Source organism: Sceloporus undulatus, chromosome 1, assembly GCF_019175285.1.
Source record: "Sceloporus undulatus isolate JIND9_A2432 ecotype Alabama chromosome 1, SceUnd_v1.1, whole genome shotgun sequence".
Taxonomy (NCBI): Eukaryota; Metazoa; Chordata; class Lepidosauria; order Squamata; family Phrynosomatidae; genus Sceloporus; species Sceloporus undulatus.
This window is the reverse complement of record NC_056522.1, coordinates 215030940-215056719: the sequence shown is the minus strand read 5'-3', so window position 1 is coordinate 215056719 and position 25780 is coordinate 215030940. Positions and strand designations below refer to the sequence as shown.

Genomic DNA, 25780 nt, shown 5'->3' with positions numbered 1-25780 from the left:
TTTAAAATACTTCATATAGTTTGTAAGGTAGGGGGGAAACTCAGGATAAGCATTGTTTCCTGTAGGTTTATTTTGGTTAAAAATTTAGGGTTCTATGAAATAAATGTCCTCTGAATATTTTTGTTTTCCATTTGTTTGTAGATTTTTATTTATTCTTCTGGGACCTCTAGGAAAAGGCCAACAGTACCATGAGATTGGCAGGTCAATTGGAACATTGATGACAGATGAGGTACTTTATCTATTAACAGAAGGTGGTGAAAATGGATTTAAAAGTAACCTGTTTTAAACTCTCCTGTGTTAAGATTTAGTTTTACTAACTGGTGAAGTTGAAAAGCTTATATTTTAAATAATAAATGGTACATTTTTGTTTAAATCAAGCTTTGGGACAATTTGAAAAGCAAAAGCAAATACAAATCAAAGATAAAGTCAAAGATAAATTACAACTTCCATAATGGGTTACATTGAAAATTTGCAGGGAAATTGGTTGCAGGCTTTGCTGAAAACCACTAACCATTTATTGATTTATTTGTTTTATATTTTAATCTTGTAAAACAGTGCTTCTCAGCTTTTAGTCTTGTAGTTGTTTTGGGCTTCCGTTTCCATGGTCCTTGACTTTTGACAATGAAAGCTAGGGCTTCTGGTGCTTGGAGTCCAAAACATTTGAGAACCACTGTTATAAGCAACAACTCATGTATTTTTTCCATTCTTTGGCAGGTATTTCATGATGTTGCATACAAAGCTAAAGATCGGAATGACTTGCTTTCTGGAATTGACGAATTTCTCGATCAGGTGACTGTTCTCCCTCCTGGAGAGTGGGATCCAGCAATTCGTATAGAGCCCCCCAAAAATATTCCTTCCCAGGTGGGTGTACAGTTCATGTTACTCAATATAGATGTATCAACTTTAATAGCAAGGATATAAAACAACAAAATAGTTTATTAATTTGTAACAAGAGTAGTAGACAAATTTCCTAAGCAGTGAATTTCATCTTCAACACAATCAATGAAAAAATTGTGATTTTTAGATTACAGAACTGACAGTTCCATAACCATTCCTGCTGTTGTATGACAGCACTTAAAGTTGGTTGTTGTTGCTGCTGCTGCTGCTGTGTGCCCTCATGTAATTTCCGACATATGGTGATCTTAAGGTGAACTTATCATGGAGTTTTCTGGGCCTGAGTGCACGATTCACCCAAAGTCAGCCAGTGGGTTTCCATGGCCAAGTGGGGAATTGAACCTTGATCCCCAGAATTGTAGTTCAAAGCTCAAACTACCACACCATGCTGGCTTAAAGTTACCACGTGGAAAATCAAATGGATTTAGTTGTACAGTGGACCCTTGATATCTGCTGGGGTTTGGTTCCAGGGCAACTGTGGATACCTAGATGCTCAAATTCTATTAAATACAATGGCATAGTAAAATAGTATTGTTTATATAAAATGGCAGAATCAAGGTTTGCTTTTTGGAATTTATACATTTTTAATATTTTCAAGTTGTGGATAGTTGAATCCATGGATAAAGAATCCATACATGTGGAGGGCCAACTGCATTGGTGCTTTCCAGTTGACCTTATGCTGATAAATCTTTTCAATCTATTCCCACCTCAGCTTTTGTGTGGCAAGGAATGTGAGGCCTGCTAAATGCTGGTAAACTGCACTTCCCATCATCCCTCAACATTGGCTATGATGGCTAATGCTGAAAGTAGTTGCACTCCAACAACATATGGAGTGCCACTGATCCCTCTTACTGAGGTATCATATGCAATGAGGCAATTTCATGCTATTTTCCAAATCCCAAATATATGTATACATTTTCCCAATTCTTTCTTGTAATATTCATGGCAGCTGCTGCGAGCACAGTTTAGAACAAAATGTTAACATATTTTTATTAGTAGTTTTTTTTATTGAAATGTATCATAATTTTGTTGAATGGAAAGTTTCTGGAAAACTATCAGCAATGTAATCGTTCAGAAGTAAGTCCCATTGTGTTTATTTAGTCTTAATCCTGAGCAACAGATTTGGATTGCATCCAAAGGCTTGCATATCAAACACATTTACAAGGAGCTAGCTCCACTGTAGTTTGTTTTGAGTAATAAGCATAAGATTATGCTTCAAGCAACATAGACATACTCAGTAAATAAAATCTTAACCCTGCATTCCAAAGAACTGCAGAGTCAGGTCTGCATATTCAAGGTTTGTCTGAGTATACATTTCTCAAGCAGGCAGCATCCCATATTGCCTAGCATTCTTAAAAGCAAATTTGGAATAAGTCATAGGAGATGAGGTGCCAGCTATTCAAAAAGGCAAAGAAGCTTAAAAAATCTGACTTGCAGGGCTAGAAGAAACTCTTTCAATATTCTATAACTGGTGGTGGTGATATACTAAAATATTGAATTTCTAAGAAATGTTTATGAATAAAAATACTGCCTAGTTCTATTTTCATTAAGTTGTAGCTCAACTTAAGTGCCCAATTCACACTAATTAGCAGTCATATGAGAGTCAGTTGCATGTGGTAAGATTTTTTAAAAATTACCTTTTTTTCCATGATCACTTAACAGTCAATCAGTCAGCATGGCAAGTGTGTGATTGCAACAGACAATCAGATCCATGGATGGATGGAGATGGATGGGGCTTCCATGCCAGTAGAACAATGAATCCCCTTTGGCACTCCCTTTGAACACTAGAGAGGCTCACCATGGTGATCAACATAGTTTGGTGCTAGTGTGCAGCACCATGGATAGCTCATTAAGGGGCTCTCATTAAGGCCGGCCTGGGGGCGTGGTCGGGGCATCGCATCCCTATGACGCATGCTTCAACTCTGCCACATGGCACGCAGCATCATGGAACTTTCCTGGCACTCCTTTTTGTGCCCTGGAAAGGCTGAATCAGGGCCATGGCATGTGGTTGCTGCAGCCCCAATCTGGCTAGGAGAGGAGTGGCATCATGCCATCCCTTAGGGGCTGTCCGTACAGCCACTAAGTGTGGCTCTTAAGGCTTAAGGCAGGTCTTACAACATATGGCCTGGGGTCACATGCAGCCCACTAAAGGACTTTGGGTGGCCCACAGGGATGTGGAATGACTTCAAGCCTCCTCCTGATGAGAGGGCCATACAGAGTAAGAGGAGAAAGGATGAACACTCACCTTGCAAGGCTCCCCCACCTCCTGGCTTTCTCTTGAGGAGTCCAGGTGGTGGAGGAAGAGGAGGACAGGTGAACACTCACTCTGCAATGTTCCTCCACTGCCTGGCTTTCTCCTGAGAAGAAGGCCAGGTGGCGGAGAAGGAGGATAGGCAAAAGCTTACCTTCACCACCTTGCTTTGCCCTGATGAGAAGGCCAGGTGGTGGTGGTGGAGGGGATGGATACCATGGTAATTGCATTTGGCAATGTTTTCAATAAAACCCAAATAGCTGTATTTATAAAGTGACAGTGCTTTGTAATTCTTTCATCTCTGACAGAGCCATCAGCAACATCCCAGATAACATGCTCCTTCTGGAGTCACAGATGACATGCCTCTTCGGGAGTCCTCCTAAAATAAGTTTTTCCATAAATTCAGAAAGCCATGCCCCCATAAATTTTGCTGATAGGGACTTGTATCTTATCCTTGAGGACATTTAATTAAAGCTGTGACATCGATATGCTCAGTACTTTAATGTCCCAATCCCACCTTATGCCCTTGCTTATAGGGTTGTCTTATATGGATCTTCTAATGAGAAATGTCTTCTGAACCAACATGAACAAAGGGGTTGGGGTGGCAACAATGGTGGATCTGGGTAATAGTGCCAAGCTTATGAAGTGTGTTCTTTTTGAAATTTATCTCTGGGGATTCTGGAAATTCTAGTTCAAAAAAGTAATTTTTCCAAACTTTGGTAACATGCCAAAACCCTGAGGACCTACTTCTTCCTGTCTTGTGCTCTTTCAGCCCCTCAAATTTTGACTCAGTCGTAGTACAGCAGTTTCTATATGCTAGGAACTCACGAGGAGCTGTGGAGGAGGGCAGGCATGACTAAGAGTGTATTTGTACTCCCACTTTAACTTCTGTGACTCCATCCCATGCAGTCCTATGGTAGATAGCATAGAATTTCCAGAGATGCATTGTATTTATAAAATGACAGTGCTTCATGCCTCTTCTGTCTCATATTTACCAGTATGTGAGCCATCAGCATTGTGCCAGCTGATGTGCTCTGTAGTATGCTCTGTAGTAGAGAATTCTAAGTTACTCTGCACACTACAAATCCCAGGTTTCTATAGGATGGAAACATGGCACTTAAAGTGAGATGATACTGCTATGACTGTGTAGTACAGATACATTCTGTAATCTTTTTTTTTTTTTTTAAATTCTAGTTGCCACTGTTTCTAGCTAAGCTGCCAAGTGTCAACAAAGACTGGTGCATTTCCTGTGGCAGGGCTAGTGCTAAAACTGAGAGGGGTGTTATTAATTGATAAGCCGGCTCCTCCTGTCCTTGCTGTTTTCAAGCTGCTTCTGTCAAATTGTGGATAGCCTATCCAGATGCCAACAGTCCTTACAGATTAGACACTCTGTTGTGTGATTTCTATCATTTGTGAAGCAAAACTGTAAAAGGGTTTTTGAAGCATGAACAACCTGCTAACTGACCTTAGCAGTTTCCTTTCCAGTCAATGATTTGAAATGGGGTGGGGGAGGGGAAGCACAGAAATAATATCCACTTTTCTGCCTGTGTAGGAGAAGCGTAAGATTCCCAGTGTGCCAAATGGAACTGCTGCCCATGGAGACCCAGAGCCACTTGGAGGACACTCAGGGCCAGAATTACAACGTACTGGAAGGTTAGTAAGAAGTAGGGATGGAAAGAATGTATGAATGAGAAAAGGGCTTTTCAAGTGTCTGAAAATTCCAACAAAGAGAATCCTCCTCTAGTCCCTTTCTCAGTCTTCCAGTAGACTTAAGGAAAACTACCCCCTCCTCCAAGCTCATATATTTTCTGTCCCCACAAGCCAGAAGGGTAGAAGCAACAGCTCAGCAAGAAGGATCATCACAGGCTGTGTTGTGCTACTTGGTGCATGACAATGATGTCTGCATTGCTGTGAACACAGATGATGAGACTATAGTCCCCCTCTCCATGCCCTATGGGTGGGGGCAGGTAGATGGCCATCCCCTCTTCATGCCCTATGGGTGGGGGCAGGTGGATGCTGGAAGAGTCAGAAAAGTATCCTGGAAGGCTATGACTTTTCTGCCACCCACCCTTTCAAATGTCAAACAGATGGGGAGCCTGTGGTCTGCAGCTCCTGATGTTATATAGGGTTAAGCTGGGGGAAGGATCTTTTCCCCTGCTGCCAGAGGCATTCTGTATCCTGCAAGAACTCATTAAACTTTGATGAATAATTTAACACAGTACATGCCTCACAAGAGCATAATAACAAACATGATTTCAAATACAATATTTTGTTTTTACAGATACTATAGATTATCTATACTATACTATACTATACTATAGATTACTGGGATGTGGTGGCTTAGTGATTAAGATGCCAATTCTGACGATTGGAAGATCAGAAGGTTGGCAGTTTGAGGTCCGAGTGCTGCATGATGGGGTGAACTCCTTTCACTAATCCCAGCTTCTGCCAACCTAGCAGTTCAAAAGCATGCAAATAAAATTAGATAGATAGGTACCACTTAAGTGGGAAGGTAACAGCATTCGTTGCAGTCATGCTGGCCACATGACCACCAGAGTAGTCCTCGGACAACCCTGGCTCTTTGGCTTATTAGCAGAGATGAGCACTGATCCCTTCAGGCAGCTACGACTAGACATTCATGTCAAGGGACTACCTTTACCTTTACCTATATATTATTTGGTGATGCCTATCTGATATGCCTATCTGAAGTGCTGTTTCTGATGTGATGTACAGAGATAGCACTTTCTTGAAATGAAGAGTCTGACCAATCCATGATAAACAAGTGTGCTCTAAAATAATTTTCCCTCATTAAAGTGGAAGAGTTGTTCGGTGCATGTGCTTGTGCCTTATAAAAACAAAACTCATTGTTGAAACTGACATATACCCATGATTACAATAGCATGAATTATAGTAAAGGTGGACAAAATAAGCCTCTCTCAATGTTCTTGTATTGCCTCACCATTGATTAAGGTCACAAGGATTGCTGGAAGCAGCAGTTCCAGCAACACCTGGAGGGTTGTGATCCCATTATGATTTACAGCTATACAGGTAAACCAGCAGATTACTGAAGGAATGGCAAGATGGGGAAAGGGGGATGGCAGCAAAGTCTTATTCTTTCTGTTGCCATTGATATTTTTAACCCAACCTGGTAAACCTCGGGGTTGTAGTGAAAAAGAAGTGGATCCTACAGTTTTAACATCTGTCTATCTCTGAATGATGCTGAAACTGAACAAGACACCATCTTGTCGTTTCTCTGATGTTTCTGTGGCAATATGCCTATTACTTCAGGTGTTTGAAGCATTTGCATATCTGTGGCCATGAAATGTTGGCATCTAGGTGTAGCCTGCTTAGAAGAATTTATTGAAGTTAATTTGTTAAAGAGTAAAATGCAAAGAAAACTGTTCTCTCTCACACATTTCCCCCTTTCTCTTTCTCTCTTTTATGGAAGAGTTTTTTGGCCATAGTTTTTTATATATATAATTAATAAAAAGGTAAAAGGAATACGTTAAACATATATCTCCAAGATTAATTTTCAGGTCATTGCACCTACTAGCATTGAAGTACTTCCAATCACTTGAAGCATCTGCAAAGAAAATTCAAGGCTGTTACCAGAGAAGAAAAGGCCAGATTTTTATACATGGAACACTTCTATTATAGGGAGAGCAGCGGAAATAATTAACAAACAGGAAGGAACAACTGAATTTCCACCCTCCATGTATTAGAATGTTAATATAATTTTGAGAGAGGGCTCATCTGTGTCACAATTTTAAAAAATAAAAGTGAATGCCAAGAGCTAATTCAAATGGTTATTTAAAAAGTGAATGTGATATGAACTACTGTTTTGTTATGTTTCAAAATTAAGAAGCAAGTTTTGACTTAAAGCATACCTCTGTTTTTCATTCTTGTAGGCTTTTTGGGGGCTTGATTTTAGATATAAAGAGGAAAGCACCATTCTTTTTGAGTGACTTCACCGACGCATTCAGTTTGCAGTGTTTAGCATCATTTCTGTTTCTCTACTGTGCTTGTATGTCTCCTGTTATCACGTTTGGCGGTCTTCTGGGAGAAGCGACGGAAGGTCGTATAGTATGTGTTGTACTTTAATAAGCATTCTTATTTTGCATATTTTATCTGTTTATGGTAGATGATTGCCATTTTCTAAGCATGAATGATTAATTGAAAATAGCAACAACATTTGGAATGATTCATTAGCTAAAACAAACACAGCCCCCTACTCAAAATTACAGCTGTTCTCTTATTACTGAAATAATAGTTCTAACCTTCTCATTATGTTTTTTACTTCATATACAGAGTGCAATAGAATCTTTGTTTGGTGCATCTATGACTGGGATAGCCTACTCTCTTTTTGGTGGGCAACCTCTTACCATACTAGGTAGCACAGGACCAGTTCTGGTATTTGAAAAGATATTATTCAAATTTTGCAAGTAAGTTGCCATCTTTTTTAACAAATTTTTCTTGGGGCTTTTCATTATTTCTGTCTTGATTCCCTTCTATCCTAGAGATTACCAAAGCCAAAAACAGTAGTAAATCTTGTATGATGTACAGCATTTTGATTATTTTTCTGTCTTTTGTTGGAAAATATGCATACATTAGCTTCTGTCTGCTGGTTCATGGGCCCAGGAATATGTGGCTTGGCAGATGTGGCTGGACTTGCATAATCCCAGCTAGTATAACCAGTGTTAAGGGATGATGGGATTTGTGGTCCAATAACATATTGCAAGCCACTGGTTGTCCTTTCTTACCCTAGAGTATTCCTTTACATCTCAGGGAAACATATTCAAGAGTTGGTGTGTTGGCTATTTAGCAAAAATACAACAAAATCCAAAGTCCACAAAAGAAAAATAACTTTATTGGCCAACTGAAATGCACAAAATACATCATGCAATTTTATGAAGTCCTGCGGGTTTCTTCATTGGGCAAAAGATATTAAAAATCATACAGGAGAAGATAGATAACGATGGTAGAGGCCTACATTTTGGATCAGATGTTGTATCTATACAACACCTAAACGTTTTGCTTGCGTCGAGATCCATCCAGAATGACTGAACTACAACAGAAACAACATCTGCTACAAAATTTAGGCTTGTGACTGTACCATCATCACTTTTATTCTCCTGTATGATTTTAAAAGCAACTTTTGCCTGATGGAAAAAGCCAGTGGAGCATTGAAAGCATGCATGATGTATTTTGTGCATTTTAGTAGGTCAATAAAGGTGTCACTCTTGTGGATTTTATATTTTGTTGTACAATGGGCACTCTGGATTCGCAGAGGATATATTCTGGGGGTAGGGCCCGTAAATCCAAAATTTCACAAATATTCAAGTTCCATTGTCCCCAGTGGTGTTATTGGGGACAATGGGACTTGACTATTTGTGAAATTCCTTCCCTCCCTTCCTCCCTCCCTTCCCCCTAGCACTGAGGACTTTAATTGGAGCCCGGGCTGCTGGGATTGTAATTAGCTCCAGCAGCCATCAGGACTCTTTTTCCCAGCAGCGCTCATGGCCCAGCATGCACATACCCCACCTCCAATGGGCACACGAAATGTCAATTGGCTGCAGCAGAGGTGTGCGCATGCCAGGCCCTGAGCATTGCTGGGAAAGAGAGTCCTGATGGCTGCTGGGGCCGATTACAAGTCCCAGCGGTCCAGGCTCCAATTAAATTCCCCAGTGCTGGGCGGAAGATGCCGGTAAGAGAGGGAGGGGGGAGGGAGAGAGCCTTGGCCTTGCAAATGACCGAAACCACAAGTGCCAAAGCCGTGAATCCAGAGGGACCACTGTACTTTATATCTCAAGTGCCACATGAAGGCAATGGAAGTAGGTGGTAGAGTTAGCAGCTTATTCCATGCATCACTTTCTTGAGACCCTTGTACATTTAGATGTGTATCATATGCCTTACTCAATTTTATTTAAAATATATGTGCATCATCCTGCTTAAAAATTGATTCTCCATTCCAGGTCTCCTGATTTCTGTGGTAAAAGCAGAATGGGCAGCCCGGGGGGGGGGGGGGGGGGTGTCTGCTTTGACAGAGGAAACTGTGTGTGAACATTTTTTTAATGTAGAGAGGGCAGCCACTTTGAATGGGGGATTCCTAGTAGGAAGAAGAGTGTCATTAATAATTTGAGTAAGTCCTTCTAACTAATTAATTAGTTTAGGTAATTCCAGGTATATGTCCACAATGCATTCTCACAGCTCTAAAGATAGTAGATGGAGTGAGATGAAAGCTAAGCAACAGAGAAAGCATCAGCAGACTTGGTCATTTCCTAAGCAGCAAGGACACGTTGCAACCTTATTACTGAAACACGGTTGATGTCATTCCATTGTTATATGCATCACAATCAGAAAGGACCATATGTAACTATTTTCATTGTTGTACACTCCTAAAACAGCATTTTTTTTCTATTCTTCTTATTATTAATATTCACATATGTTTGGGAGATGATACTGAAGTATCTGGCTATTGCAATATCCTTCCCCACATGTTTTTACAGGGATTATGGACTGTCTTATCTTTCTTTGAGAGCAAGCATTGGCTTATGGACAGCAACTTTGTGCATCATTCTGGTTGCAACTGATGCAAGTTCCCTTGTGTGCTACATTACTCGCTTTACGGAAGAAGCTTTTGCATCCCTTATCTGCATCATTTTCATTTATGAGGCCTTAGAGAAACTCTATCATCTCAGCGAGACATATCCAATCAACATGAATAATAATTTGGATTTACTGACACAATACTCGTAAGTATGATTGCATTGATTTTTTATGGTGCATTTCCTTAGTGTTTCTACTGGGAAGAATGGAGCAGTGGAGTGCCCCCAGTGGGATGAAGACTTTCATATGTGCTCATTGTATTGCCCCTTTGTCCATCTCAGGTTCTGACATGAATAACCTAATGCCATACAAAGTGAAATGTTATTGCATCAGTGGCGTGGTACAGACCTCCCAAAAAGGGAGGCCTACTGGTGCCTGTTTTTCCTCCTCAGGGAAGCCGCAGCCGCCAAACTGCGCAGCTTCCCTGCAGAGGAAAAATAACCCATGAAAAGTGGGTTCTTTTTACTGCGCAGCAGCGGCGTAACAAGTGTGCCAGTGGCACACTCAGTACGTAAGAGCAATGTGGTGCTTACATAACAATGGTGGTGCCTATGTATACAGGTTATGCCATTGTTACACTCTTGTCACGTGAGAGGGTTGAGGGGCGTTTGGGTGCTCCGCCCCCAGGCAACCCTAGCACGTGACGAGGGCGTCACAAAGGGGAATATGTACTGGGCAAGTGTAATTGTAATAGCAATGACTCACACATATTGGATGTGAATAAATAATCAGAGACAGCATCTGTTTCTCATCCCCTTTCAGAAAAGTGGTGTTTTATTTTTAGATCAATGTTTGTTGACCAAAAATACCCCTTCCATTTTCAAACAGAGTGAGTCTGACAGATAAGAGACTAAATTGTAGAGTTACTTTCTCTGAAACATAAGAACAAAAACAGAGCCTGTTGGATGAGACCAAAGGTCCGTCTCACCCTAATTTAATGATTTTTTTTAGATCACAATAAAATCAAGGCAACTTAAATGTCGTTTTGATTTCAGTAGGACCTAAGTTCCACTAACTTGACACTAGGGGTTGAATCCAGAGAAAAGACCAATCAGTGTGCAGTGAGTGGAATGATAATTGACAATAAAATGCAATTTTTGTGCAATGTATAAACTGCTAGCTGAGATTGTTTTATCAGATCCTTTATTTTCTCCAGTTCTTGAGAAGTTAACAAGAAGCTAAAATGTAGATTTATGGTAAGAGATCCACAAGAGTAGTTTCCCAAGAGTCACATGAATTTATCAAGGTTTACGTGCAGTTACATGGAAAAACTGCAGTACACCACCACTAAAAGTAATTTGCACTTTGATGAGCAATGCAAATCCTTGAGGGAGTGACGGTATTTTTCTGTTAATATCTGTTAAATACCATTAAAGCCACAGCTGGATAAAGTGTGCTGAGCTATCAAAAAGTATGTTTCTTTAGATTCACCTAATGTGAATAGAGAAATATTATCATGGGTAAAGATGAAATTCTCTTCCACTCAGAAGCAAATGATGATCAACATTTCATCAGCAATAGAGACAGGTCAGAAAAGCACTCTCAGGCTAGAAAGTTCCTCCAGAATATATAGTTTTTGTGGATGTTTTCAGCTCAGATGAAGTCCTGACTCAGGGAGTTCATGTCCTGGAAAAGGAACAAGGCTGTCAACAGCTCCTCCTGTTCCCTGAGCAAATCAGAAAGAGCTAGCCCAGCAAAGCAGTTGCATTTGAGCAGCTACATATAATTTATTCTAGAGAAAATATATACATGTGCGTACATGCAGAGTAGCCCACTTTCCTCAATCTTGTGTGTAAAGGGGAAATAATGCACACATGTAGCTTGTCTTATATTAAGAATTATGTTTTATAGCACTTTCCTCCATTTATGGCTGCTTCAAATATGTGAAGAAGGAATTGTCAGAGTCCAATGATCAGAAACCCTAGAAGTTGCTTTGTACCACCTCAGGTATACCACTATTTGTCTAGGCCAGTACTATCTGCTCTCACTGGTAGTTGCTCTCCAGCATTTCAGACAAGGTGTTTGTCATCTCATGTTTTCTGAAAACCTCTCTGGAAATGTTGGAGTCTTGCTGAGGCAGAGCATGTGCTCTCCCTCTTTGCTGTGGCTGCACCCCAAACAGTTTGTCTTACTTGTGCCTGTTTTGAACTATGCTGATTAGTCTGTTGTATGAGATAACCCTCTGGTTCTGCATTGTAAAGAGGAGATGGTGTCCAGTTTTCAGACATTTTTAATGCAGAATCAAAACTGGGCAAATGGAAGGCTTGGAACACGAACAGTGGATTTTAAAATATTTTCCTCTCTTGTGGAAACTGGCCCTCCATACCACATCACAAACTCTTTTGAAACTCTAAGTAATTTTGAAAGTGGTGCATATGGGTATGTAAGTTTGTATGTATGTATGATAATGTACTGGATGAGGGTGAACAAATTAAAACTCAATCCAGAAAAAAATAAGGTGCTCCTGGTAATCTGAAAAGCAGATTAGCGAATAGGGATTCAGCCTATGCTAGATGGGAGTTATGCCTCCCCTGAAGACACAGGTCCACAGCTTGGATGTATTCCTGGAACCAGCTCTGACCTCAGGTTTCAGCAATGTCCAAGAATGTACAGTGCACCCTTGGCTTACGCGGGGGATCCATTTTGGACCTCCCCCCGCATAAGCCAAAAACCACGTATGCTCGAGCCCCATTCACTTGATTGGGGCTTGTGAGCGTGGCGGCACGGTGGCATGCACGCCACGGGCAGATGCCCCATTCATTCGAATGGGATGCGCCACCCTTGCGCCCTTTGCGCTCCTACACGGGGTTGAATATAAGCTCAAATCTGCATATAGCGCACCCATATATGACGTGGGCATGCTGTATTTGCATAAGTGCGCCATTGGTTTCTGTTCCTTGGGTTGTCAGATCTGGCCACAGTGGCATGTGCCTTAGTTACATCCTGGCTGTATTACTGTAACATAGATTTTGTTTGGGGCTGCCTTAGAAGAGTGTTTGGAAACTTCAACTGGTCCAAGGAGCAGTAGCCAGATTGCGAACTGGGGTGGCTACAGGAAACACACGCCTTTGTAATGGCTTCTCTCATTGCCGGTCTGTTCCTGGGCACAATTCAAAGTGCTGGTTCTGACTGCTAAAGCCCTATACAGCTCAGGTCCAGGTTATTTGAAAGGCTGTATTTTCCCTTATGAACTGGTCCATGATTTGATATCTGCTGGGGAGGCCCTTCTCTCTGTCCCACCTCCCTTATGGATACATCTGGTGGGAACACTGGAGAGAAGCTTCTCAGTGGCTGCCCCCAGGCTCCCTTCCCAGAGAGGTTAGACTGGCACCCTATCTACTTTATTTTTGCAGACAAGTAAAGTCTTTTATTCTGACAGGCATTTTATGAATGATTGTATAAGGTCTGTCTGAACATAATAATGTGTTGGATCTTGTTGTGTTGGTGTGTGTGTGCATTTTAGTGATATATATACATTAATCTGGTTTTAATTTTTCATGGCATTATCTCATTTTAACTTTTGTATTTTGTGGGATTTTAATGTAATATTTTTAAAACTGCTTTAAGTTCCACACTGAGAAGGATGGAAGGATAGAAATTAAAATAATAATAGCAATAACAACAGCAAACAGCAACAACAACATGGATTGTATGCACCTCTCTGAAAAATTGTCACTTTTGAACAATTTGTATAGATTTTGGAATGTATATATGCCAAAATCCAGTTTTAAAATTTGTAGATTACTGCACTACATAGTGCTGTATAGTGCTGCTATTCCACTTTTCCTGTTCTGACTGCCTCCTGTCGCATTCTGAAGCTTGTAGTTGTGAAAATCAGACCATTTCTTTTGCATCCTCTGCCAAGATTCTGGTCCATGCAGTAGTGGTTTCATGATTGGATTATTGTAATCTTCTTTTGACGGGGCTTCCTCTTTCCCACCTTCATCTATTTCTGTTCAACATTCAGCTGCACGCATCATCATGTCCGCTCACCAGATCAATCACAGCTCTCCTTTACTGTCATCCCTCCACTGGTTCCCTCTCCCTTTCTGTATTCGTTACAAACTTCTGTTAGTGATTTTTAAAGCTCTGCATGGATTGGCCCCTCCTACCAGTCGGAGTTGGTGTCTCCTTACCTTCTGGTAACCAAGGACTATTGTCCCATCCAAGAATTTCCACTTCTTTGGCTCGGATCCTCCTGCTTTCACTTGCCACCCCCTACTTGTGGAACCTCCTTCCCACACAAGCATGGTCCATTACCTCTTTAACCAGTCTCAAAGCTGAGTTGAAGACAATCCTGTTTAGGGAAGCATTCCCAGGCCCTACATGATTGTTAGCCTATGCTGTTTTTAACGTGTTTTAACCTGTGTTGTTTATTTTATTGCTGCCAATTTAATATTTATTTTTTATTTTATTTCATTTTATTTTTATCCCACCTTTCTCCCAAAGTGGGGCCCAAGACGGCTAACAACACATATAAAACACATTAAAAGAAAAATTAAAATTGTAGAATTAAAATAAAAAATATTAAAAATTAAAAATATAATAATAATAATAATAATAATGATGATGATGATGATGATAATAATACCTTTATTTATATCCCGCTTTTCTGTGACAGGATGAAATCAAAGTGGCTTACAACACGTTAAAATCCACATTTACAAATTTATATCCCAAATCCCTTAAAACAGGATTAAACAAGTTACAATTAAAACATCTGTTAAAAACACAATAAAAAATACAGCGAGGACAGAGCGGTGTGCTGATACATGATATGAGGGGCAGTCATTCTGTGGCCAGGCACTTTTATTCAGGAAAGGCCTGCCAGAAGAGATCCGTCTTGACAGCTTTTTTAAAGCGGTCTAAGCTGGCAATTTGACGGATCTCGTCTGGCAGACCATTCCATAGTTTGGGATCAATTGCAGAGAAGGCCCTCTGGGAGGTAGCAGTTAGTCTGGTTTTTAAAGGCTGCAATAGATCCCTCCCAAGAGGACCTGAGGGTGCGGGGCGGATTATATGGAAGCAGGCGATCCCTCAAATAGGTTGGACCCAAGCCATGTAGGGCTTTAAAGGTTGTAACCAACACCTTGTACTGTGCCCGGAAACTAATAGGCAGCCAGTGAAGAGATTTTAAGATGGGTGTTATTCGGTCACTCCTAGTTTTTCCAGCGACCAGCCTGGCTGCCATATTTTGCACTAGTTGAAGTTTCCGGACTAGGCACAAGGGTATCCCCATGTAGAGCGCATTACAGAAATCAAGTCATGAAGTTACCAGTGAATGTACAACAGTTTCTAGGTCCTTTACTTCCAGGAAAGGGCGCAGCTGGCGTATCAGCCGAAACTGATAACAGGCGCTCCTGATCGTCGCATTCACCTGATAAAGTTTAAAACATATAAAGTTAAAAATAGTAATCCAAAACCAACCCCCTCATCCTCCAATGAAACCAAGCCTGCAAGATCTTAAAAGGCCCGTTTAAATAAAAATGTCTTCGCCTGCCAGTGAAAGATCAACAGTGAGGGGGCCAGCCTAGTCTCTCATGGAAGGGAGTTCCACAAGGTGGGAGCAGCCACTGAGAACGCTCTCTCTTGTGTCCTCACCAAGCAAGCCTGAGATGGTGGTGGGACCAAGAGAAAGCCTTCTCCTGAGGATCTTAGGGCTCTGGGTGGTTCGTATGGGGAGATACGTTCTCTCAAATAGTTTCAACCTAAGCTGCGTAGGGCTTTATAGGTCATGACCAGCACTTTGAATTGTGCTCGGAAACAAACTGGTAGCCAGTAAAGCTGTTTCAATACAGGAGTTATACGTTCTCTGTAACTGGCTCTGGTCAGCATTCTAGCTGCGGCATTTTGGACATGCTGAAGTTTCCGAACAGTTTCCAAAGGCAGCCTCATGTAGAGCGCATTACAGTAGTCCAAATGGGATGTAACCAAAGCATGTGTCTCTGTAGTCAGATTTCACGTCTCAAGGAATGGGCACGACTGGCACACAAGTTTTAATTGTGCAAATGCACTCCTGGCCACTGCTGAAACCCGGGCATCCAGGCTCAGAGTGGAGTCCAGGAGCACACCCAAGCTGTGAGCCTGAGATTTCAGGGGGAGTGTATCTCCATCCAGCTCAGGCACAACCCCAATTCCCTGATCTGCCTTCCAGTCACAACGGGAAGAAGGAAGAATCAGTGGAAACAATTGCCTCTTCCCCTTTCTACAATGGGAAGAAAATACTGCATCATAGGAATTCATCACGTGGGGGTCCTTCCATGTGCTAAACGTCATGCAAGCACCCCCCAAACATCACGCAAGCACCAGGGGTGTGATCCCCCATGGTTCTACGGAAGTGTAATCGCAGCTCCTGCTCCGTTCCCATCATGCACTTGTAACTGGGGGAGCCTCCTGGAGCACTTTTTTATTAATGGGATAGGGGACAAAGAGCAGAGGTGACGGGATGCTCTGAATGGGATCAACTTTTGAGTTCCCATTGAAAGCTGCTGCTGCAAAAAAAGTACTTTTGAAAAGAACCACAGAAATCCCCATTACAAAAACAAACAAACAAACAAAAAATGGGTTAAGGCGGATTTGCACCACGCCCCCCCAATCTAGGTCAGAAAAACCCAGCACAACTGTGAATGACACCCTAATTAAAGTAAAAAAAAACCACCTGGCACAACCTAATTTGAGTCAGGAAAACCACCATAAGTGAGAATGACACCAATTTAAACTGGTTTGGAGACCAGTTTAAAATGCAGTGTGAACAAGGCCTGTATAAATCTAGATCAGGCATAGTATTTTACACAGTGTCAATGACCATGGTCCTATTTTCATGAGATGGTTTGTCCTCATTAGGCTAGCTAATTTTCTCTGATGATCTTCCTTCTGGCCCAGCTATTATATCTTCTCTCTTTGCATCATCTTTTATAGTTATATGTCTAAACTTAATTGGTTACAGAGCATGCTGCTGGATCAGGAGTTGCACAAATTATCTAGCAGAGAGAGCTGAATGAACACAACAAAACCGTTTGGTACCTTCATTTTAATCCTAGAAAGGATATATATATGCCTGCCTTTGTGTTTGTGTACATGAACTTTTATGTACCTTCCTTTATGAGACTTTTGTTATTGATAAGAAAGCTCTTTTAAAATAAATGTACAGTGGTACCCCGGGATACGAAATCACCGCCTTACGAAATTTCCGGGTTACGAAAAAAATCCATTAGAAAAAACTGTTTCGGGTTAGGTTTTATTTTTCGGGTTACGAAAAAATTTTTTGGTGCTTTTCGGCGCTTTTTCACACGGAATCGCGGCTTCCAGCGCTAGCGCCTATGGCAATTTCGGCTTGCGAAAGATTTCGGGTTACGAAGGGCTCCGCGGAACGGATTACTTTTGTAACCCGGGGTACCACTGTATTCTACGTTAAGACACTGGTGTAATTTTATATGATCTCTTTGAAACTGGTATGTAGGTGTGACTTGTTCTTTTAATCTAACCTTGATGAGTAATATTCCCCATTTCCCTCATTGCCTTTTATAAAATGCACAGTCTGGAGAGTCCTATTGAAGTTGCACTTGTCCCTCCAGATATTCCTTTGGGGCAGAACTCTCTTAAAATAGTACTGCCATATTAGCCAATTAATGTCAGGACTTCATCAGAATCCCCTACAAGGCATGTGCCTTTCAGATGGTTTCCCCAGATGTTGTAACATCACCTGACAAGTTAAAGTTATAATTGTACTAGGTTATGTAACTCTTCATGTCCTCCTGTGTCATGCCGCCACATGGAAAACCATATATTTCTCTCCCCCTCCCCCCCATTGCCGTCTGTTTAGCACAAGGGATTGCAAAACTAAGCCTTGGGGATGCATACCCTTCACCCTTCAGAATCCACAGCCTGCGCCTCTGCTCTGTTGAATAAGGGCCCAAATGTCCTAAAGGTGCCAGATCCTGTGTAACCTTGGAGGTTAAGCAGGGTCAGCCCTGGTTAGTACTTGGATGGGAGACCACCAATGAATACCAGGTGCTGTTGGCTATATTTCGGAAGAAGGAACTGACAAAACCACATGTGAGTATTCCTTGCTTTAAAAAACTCTATGAAATTCATGGGATTCCCATAAGTTGATAGGCCACATAATCATGAAGGTGCACACATACATACAGAGGGTGAATTGCCTCTCCTGGAAATAGCAAGGAACAGCCATTCATTTTTAAAATAAATTGCAGCCCATCTCCCTCCACTGACTTTTTGATATATATATTTAAAACCTCCCCCCCCCAAAAAAAAAATAAAATTTTCTTCCTGTTGTTTCTGGCTTTCTGTTTTGGTTTTGAGTTTTTTGGTGGCATTTATGACAGGAAGTCTTCATACTTGCTGAAGTTGTTCACTTCTGACTGAGGAGGAAGCAAGAACTCTATGCCTACTATCTATATGTCTATCTGAATGATGCCTGTCAGAAGTAAGTCAATATTCCACCTGTTGGGGCAGTTTATGAATATATGATTAGTTAGTTATTTGCCTTCAAGCACCAGCACTGAAGTGTAGACAAATGCTCCTTGGGGTTTGTTCCAAATATATTTCTGTGCTGTTGCTGAATAAACTTGACTTGTTGCTTAAGATTAAGGCTAAAAACCATTAAGAAGAATCACAGTACAGTTCGGTGGTGGTATTTCTGAACATTCTGCGTGACACTAGTTAGAGAATTTAAAGGCACCACATATTTTTCAAGTATGCAAGCAAAATGATGCACAAGGTTTTACAACAAAGACTTTTATCATGTATGGGTCAAGAGAAGCCAAAAGTACAAAGAGCTGTCAGAAAAAGAACAAACACTAGAGGTCATGCTACCAACATACACTGGCTAATGGAACAAGCCAAAGAATTGCAGAGGAAAACTAATTTCTATTTTGTAGATTATAGCAAAGCCTTTGACAGCATAGATAACGAAAGAACTGTGGATCACTCTAAGAGAAATAAGAGTGTCACAATATTTGATTGTCCTGATGTGTAATCTATACTGTGAACAGGAGAAGCAGAATTGTTTCCCTTTGGCAAGATCGTAAGGCAAAGCTGCATTTTATCCCCCATCTGTTTAATTTATACACAAAATATATTACATGGAAAGCAAGATTAGACTCAGTGAAAGGAGGCATGAAAATTGTGAGGTGGGGAAAGAACGTGAACACCATCATACTAGCAAAAATTAACAAAGAGCTGGCATAACTACTGATTAAAGTTAAGAAAGAAAATTCAAAAGCCAGGTTACAGTTGAATATTAAAAAGAGAAAAATAATGACACCAGAAGATTTGCATAACTTAAAATTGGGTGATAAACTTAACAAAATTGATAAAGCATTCCTATACTTCATTCAAGTATCAGTAAAAATGGAGACTGTAATCAGAAGAAAAAAGATGAAGACTAAAGATGTACCACAAATGCTGTAGCTCCATATTGTGGAATCCTGGGATTTGTAGTTTTACAGGGTCTTTAGCTTTCTTTGCCAAAGAGTGTAGGTGCCTCACTGAACTAGAAATCCTAGGATTCTGTAGGATGGATCCATGGCACTTAAAATGGTGTCAGACTACATTATTTCTGCAGTGTAAATGCATCTTAAGATTTAGAAAGACAGATATGAAGGAACTAGATAAGAATAATGAACAGATGTAAAGTAGTTGCTACTATTCTACAGTTCTGCAAACATGATTCAAGAGTTTAGGAGATTTGGAGATAAAAGAAGTGAGAGTTGGTGCAGCGATTCCTTTACTTCCATACACCTGTTTGCACAAGTTCTGATACTAGCAGAAGACTAACTTTATCATCCCGTCTCTAACACAGAAATTTTATGTGTTTCACAAACCAGACTATAGATGCATGAGAGCTTCAGAAGTGCAGCCTTTGGATTGTAGACATGATGGATAATAAAAGGGTGAACATGGAATGTGTATGCAGCATTTCTCTTGCCGTCATTGTAGGTGCTTCCAATGGAAGAGAGAATGTTTTAGTATTCAAATGTTTGGCCTGTAATCCTGCTTAATTTTGTAAACATTGTACAACTACTTTAAGACAACTACAAAATAGTATTGGGTGCAGCATTCACCAAAGCAATCTTTATGCTGCCATGCTATAACCATGAATATTTTTTAAGAAAGTGGGATGAATGCAATCATATTTTCTAGGCCATTGGGCTACATAAACATTTGCTCTATTTAGTAAGTAAGCAAAACTTGCTTCCTGGACTATCTCTTTTTGGTGACCCTTTTCTTTCTGTCTTGTCCTTGTCTATTAAATAGGTTGTCATGGCAACTCCCTTTTATTTCTCACCATTCTGTCTCCTCTTTGTTCCTCTGTCTTTTCCCTCCTCTGTGATTTGTGAAAAATATTGGGCATTTGTAATGTAGGTGTTGAACCAAAGGATATCTTGGCTGCAACTGCATTCCCATAATTTTCATGCATACCAGCAAATGCTGATACTTTCTGAAAGGCAAAATAAAAAAACACTGCACTGTATGACTATTTGCCTTCTCAAAGTAGGATTCTGAAATACATGTATGTACAGCGCTGTGCAAATCTACAGTGCTAAATAAATAAATAAACATCCATGGGACAGATACCCACAGTTTCACTTCCCTGCATCTGAAAAAAAATGTTTTGTAACCATGTCATCGATCCTCCAGCCCAATTCTGTGGTATGTTCCTGGTGGATGAGTTGCTGTAGGTCCTAGAAATGCCTAGAGAGGTATTCTCTCTAGGAATCTCTAGGGCCTCTAGTGTGAGTCTATGGTCAACTTCTGCCAGAAACAATTCATTTTACTAGTACTGTTACCCATGATTTCACATTACCATGGTAAATCCAGGAATGTATCCTCCATTTTAATTTTCAGTCTTGCCCATTTCTTGTGTTAGAAGCACATATTCTCTGATCAGTGTAAAGTCCAGAAATTAGTTCATCACCTGTCTTTCTTACCTTTCTAGCTTAGCCATTTTGTTCCCCCAGAGCAGTGAATTTCTGTTTTCTGACATTAAAAAAAAAAAATCTTTACCAGAAGTTACTCAATTATTAACAGATCATACTGAATAATTTTAAGCATTTTTGGCATGGTAATATGCATATTACAATCTGTCCATGACATGCATTTAGGAGCATAATATCCCACTCTTGGAGGTATTCAAGGTGCCAAGTTCATGTCATTCTGACATGTTGCTCAGGCTGAAGGCATCAATGTATTCTGTCGGCCAAGTCTGACAACTGAGTTTATGTGAGAACCCCCTGCTAGGATGGAATGGAATGGAAAGTGCCCATCAGCCGTGAGTGTTTAAATGTGTGTTGCTCAATGGTTTTCAATAGTGAGGAGGCTGTTTCTCACCCAATGTTTAAAACATGCAGATTGTAATGCAGCATTGGCATTCATTGAACATTATATACCCTCCAACATTTCACAGACTGAAACCTTGACAGGTAAAGAACAGACAAGCTAGGAGAGGCTGCTTTTGCCTGAGCCTGCTGGGAAGGGTCAGATTCTGCCCCCTCCTGTGGTCTTCCCTTTGCTGAGTTAATTTAGTACAATCTACTTTTAAATTTTGTACTCGGTTTGAAGCAACTGAATTAAGCTGAAGACAATGAGGGAAAATGGGAGATGGAAAGAGAAACTGGGACGTTTTAAAAAACAGTTGAAAAGGGGGAATGACAGAGGATTAAATGGGGCTTTATTAAATCAGACAGTTGGAGGAGAAGATACATTCTTCCTATATTCAGAATTACAGGTGGCTTGGTATGTCAAATGAAGTAGCTGAAGGTTTTTCTCCTACTGCTTAAAAAATGAAGAAGAAGAAAAACCTTTGTTGCTAAAAACAGAGTTGCCTAAGCAGCCCAGTTGTGTTATTTTACTTCACAAATTTCCACATGGGCCTAACAGTGTCTAAGACAGGTCTTAAAGGCTGGCTTGGGGACAGAGTCGGGGCTTAGCATCAAGGTGTCACGGCGCTCCTCTGGTGCTGCATCCACATGATGCAGCGCCAAAGGAGGACTGTAAAGGTGTGGCACTGTGGCTATCACACACTTTTCAGGGTGCAAAAAGGAACCTTTTCACACCCTGGAAAGGCCAGATTGGGGCTGTGGTGTGCGATTGCCACAGGTCCCCCTTCTGGCTGGCTGTACATCCCCTATGTCACCTCGTTTCATGTCATATCCCACTTGCTGCCAACCTCTTAAAATTGTAGAAATTTGCTCTCACTGCTAGAAATGATTGGGGATCTTCAGGGCCTGTCCATTCATGGAATACTAAAAACAAAGTCTGAACTGAATATTTCAGTACAGATCTATTATTGATATTTATATATAGAGATGGATGGTTACCTCAGGTGGAAGATTTAGATTATCACTGAATGGTAGTAAATTGCCAGTTATTGTTATTTTATGAGAGGAATATGGATTTTTTTTTCTGAAGAAGCAAAAGAATCTTGGAGAAGACCTGTTTGTTCAGATTTTACATTTTTAATTCCCAGTCTAGACAGGATCCTTGTTCTGTGGCATTTTTTCTTGGTACTTCCATTTTCATAGAATCATAGAATCATAGAGTTGGAAGAGACCACTAGGGCCATCCAGTCCAACCCCCTGCCATGCAGGAAATCCAAATCAAAGCATCCCTGACAGATGGCCATCCAGCCTCTGTTTAAAGACCTCCAAGGAAGGAGACTCTATCACCCTCCGAGGGAGTGCATTCCATTGTCGAACAGCCCTAACTGTCAGGAAGTTCCTCCTAATGTTCAGGTGGAATCTCTTTTCCTGCAGCTTGCATCCATTGTTCCGGGTCCTGTTCTCTGGAGCAGCAGAAAACAAGCTTGCTCCCTCTTCAATATGACATCCCTTCAAATATTTAAACAGGGCGATCATATCACCTCTTAACCTTCTTTTCTCCAGGCTAAATATCCCCAGCTCCCTAAGTCGTTCCTCATAGGGCTTGGTTTCCAGACCCTTCACCATTTTTGTCACCCTCCTTTGGACACGCTCCAGTTTCTCAATGTCCTTTCTGAATTGTGGCGCCCAGAACTGGACACAATATTCTAGGTGGGGCCTGACCAAAGCAGAATACAGTGGCACTATTACTTCTCTTGATCTAGACACTATACTTCTATTGATGCAGCCTAAAATAGCATTGGCCTTTTTAACTGCCGCATCTCACTGTTCACTCATGTTCAACTTGTGGTCTACTTGGACTCCTAGATCCCTTTCACATGTAGTTTCATTCAGCCAGGTGTCACCCATCCTATATCTGTGCATTTTATTTTTCCGCCCTAAGTGCAATACCTTACATTTCTCCGTGTTGAATTTCATTTTGTTAGCTTTGGCCCAGCTTTCTAGTCTATTAAGGTCATTTTGAATCTTGATCCTGTCCTCTGGGGTATTAGCTATTCCCCCTAATTTGGTATCATCTGCAAATTTGATAAGTATGCTCCCAATTCTGTCATCCAGGTCATTGATAAAGATGTTGAATAGCACTGGGCCCAGGACAGAGCCCTGTGGGACCCCACTGGTCACTTTTCTCCAGGATGAAAATGAGCCATTGTTGAGCACCCTTTGGGTTCGGCCGGTCAACCAATTACAGATCCATTTAACAGTTCCTTTGTCGAGCCCACATTTTACAAGCTTGTTTGCAAGAATGTCATGGGGAACTTTGTCAAAGGCCTTACTGAAATCCAGATATACTATATCCACAGCATTCCCTTCATCTACCAAGCTGGTAATTTTATCAAAGAAAGAGATTAGGTTTGTCTGGCATGACTTGTTTCTCTGAAACCCATGTTGACTTTTTGTGATTATGGCATTGCCTTCTAGATGTTCACAGACTCTCTGTTTAATTATCTGCTCCAGAATCTTTCCTAGTACTGATGTCAGACTAACTGGACGATAATTGTTGGGATCCTCTTTTCCCCCCTTTTTGAAGATGGGGGACAACGTTTGCCCTCCTCCAGTCTGCTGGGACTTCTCCTGTTCTCCAGGAGTTTTCAAATATGATTGCCAATGGCTCAGATATTACATTTACCAGTTCTTTTAGTACCCTTGGATGTAGTTCATCTGGTCCTGGAGACTTAAATTCATTTAGATTAACAAGGTATTCCTCTACTATCTCTTTACTTATTCTGTGCTGAAATTCCCCTATTCTGTCCTCTGCTCCATTATCCTCAGGTTGAGCACCCTTTGTCTTTTCTGAGAAGACTGAGTCAAAGAAGGTGTTGAGTAATTCTGCCTTTTCTCTGTCCCCTGTTAGCATTTTGCCATCTTTTCCATGCAGTGGCCCTACCGTTTCCTTCTTCTTCCTTTTGCTGCGGACATATCCAAAAAAGCCCTTTTTATTCTTCTTAACCTCTCTAGCAAGCCTGAGTTCATTCTGTGCTTTAGCTTTTCTGACTTTACCCCTACACATGCCTGCTATTTCTTTGAATTCCTTTTTCGTGATTTCCCCCTTTTTCCATTTCTTATACATGTTCCGTTTCAAACTCAGCTCAGTTGAAAGTTCCTTAGTCATCCATCCTGGTTTCTTGAGACACCTCCCGTTTTTCTTTCTCACTGGAACTGTTTGAAATTGTGCCTTCAGTATCTCCCTTTTGAGAAAGTCCCATCCGTCCTGAACTCCTTTATCTTTTAGTATTTCTGACCATGGAATTGCCCTCAATACTTCTCTAAGTTTACTGAAATCCGCTCTCCTAAAGTCTAGGATGCGTGTCTGACTATGCCTGGCTTCTCCTTTCCACTGTATTACAAACTCCAGGAGAACATGGTCACTTCCACCTAATGATCCCACTACTTGCACCCCATTAACCAAGTCATCCTTGTTGGTTAGGATCAGATCTAAAATAGCTGACCCCCTTGTTGCCTCTTCCACCTTTTGGACCATGAAATTGTCTTCCAGGCAAGTGAGGAATTTGCTAGGCCTTGAGGATTTTGCTGAGTTTGACTTCCAACAAATATCAGGGTAGTTGAAATTGCCCATCACTACTACATCTCTCTTTTCTGACTGTGTGGTCATCTGTTCTAGAAAGATATCATCCAATTCCTCAGTCTGACTTGGGGGTCTGTAGTAGACTCCCACCGTAACATCCTTGTTGTTTCCCTCCCCTTTGATTCTTATCCAGATGCTCTCCACCTGGCTTCCATGATGGATGTCCTGGATCTCTTCACTGGTGTAAATATCTCTGACATATAATGCTATTCCTCCTCCTTTCTTGTTTGGCATATTTTTCTTAAAAGGGTTATACCCCTCTATTTCCACATTCCAATCATGTTTCACTTTGTAACAGATCTTCTAGCTGGGGATCATGAGTACATGGAGTACATAGGGTTGGATTCTGCAATTTCAGTGTCAGAACACATTTTTTGTTTGTTGAAAGGTTCTATATTTACACTCAGTTAAAAGGATCAGAGTTTAGTTTTCTGCCAAAGAGCTTTTTCTGACAAAGGCCTTGGACAGCTATTGCCTGCCAGAGCATACACTATGGGTCTAGAATTTAGTCACCGAATACTCCAACACTGTGGCTCCATGCTGACAGTTTTATATGTGTCTGGTGCTCATTATGCCTTAATTTATGTAAATTGCTTTACTTTACTTTAAGAATCAAGTTTAAAAGCTGATTGTAAAATAAATTGATCATCTGACTAACCATGGGGGCTAAGAGCTGGCCTCAGGGTTGAGCAGCTGGTACTCTGGGATTATGCATTGGGCATATCATGGTTACCACATTGTTCCCCTGGGTTGAACATAAAACTAAACAGTTTAGTATTGTGTGTGCAGCTTTGTTTCCTCTGTCTTCCTGTGTGGTCACAGAGAAAAGACCAGTAGGATCCACTTCTATTTTAACTAATATAGTTTGTTGTTATATCACTGTGGGAAACTATCATTAATTTTAACTGCAGTTTATCCAAACAGGATCAGAATCAATTAACAATAGTCACTGTTTGTCCCAAGCAACCAACTGGGTTACTGAAAAGAAAGCAAATGCTTTCTTGACTCTTCACAGTTTTGGGAAGGGAGATGAGAGGTAAGGGG

The 25780-nt window shown here is 40.9% G+C and overlaps 1 protein-coding gene across 1 annotated transcript in view; it reads left to right on the top strand.

Annotated features, from left to right (window-relative positions):
* Positions 1 to 25780, top strand: part of SLC4A10 (solute carrier family 4 member 10) — a 221870-nt gene that overhangs the window by 138780 nt on the left and 57310 nt on the right. The window contains 6 exon segments of the mRNA XM_042475963.1: positions 142 to 229; positions 715 to 861; positions 4698 to 4798; positions 7054 to 7228; positions 7454 to 7587; positions 9652 to 9897. Of these exon segments, the coding sequence (XP_042331897.1) occupies positions 142 to 229; positions 715 to 861; positions 4698 to 4798; positions 7054 to 7228; positions 7454 to 7587; positions 9652 to 9897 (891 nt within the window).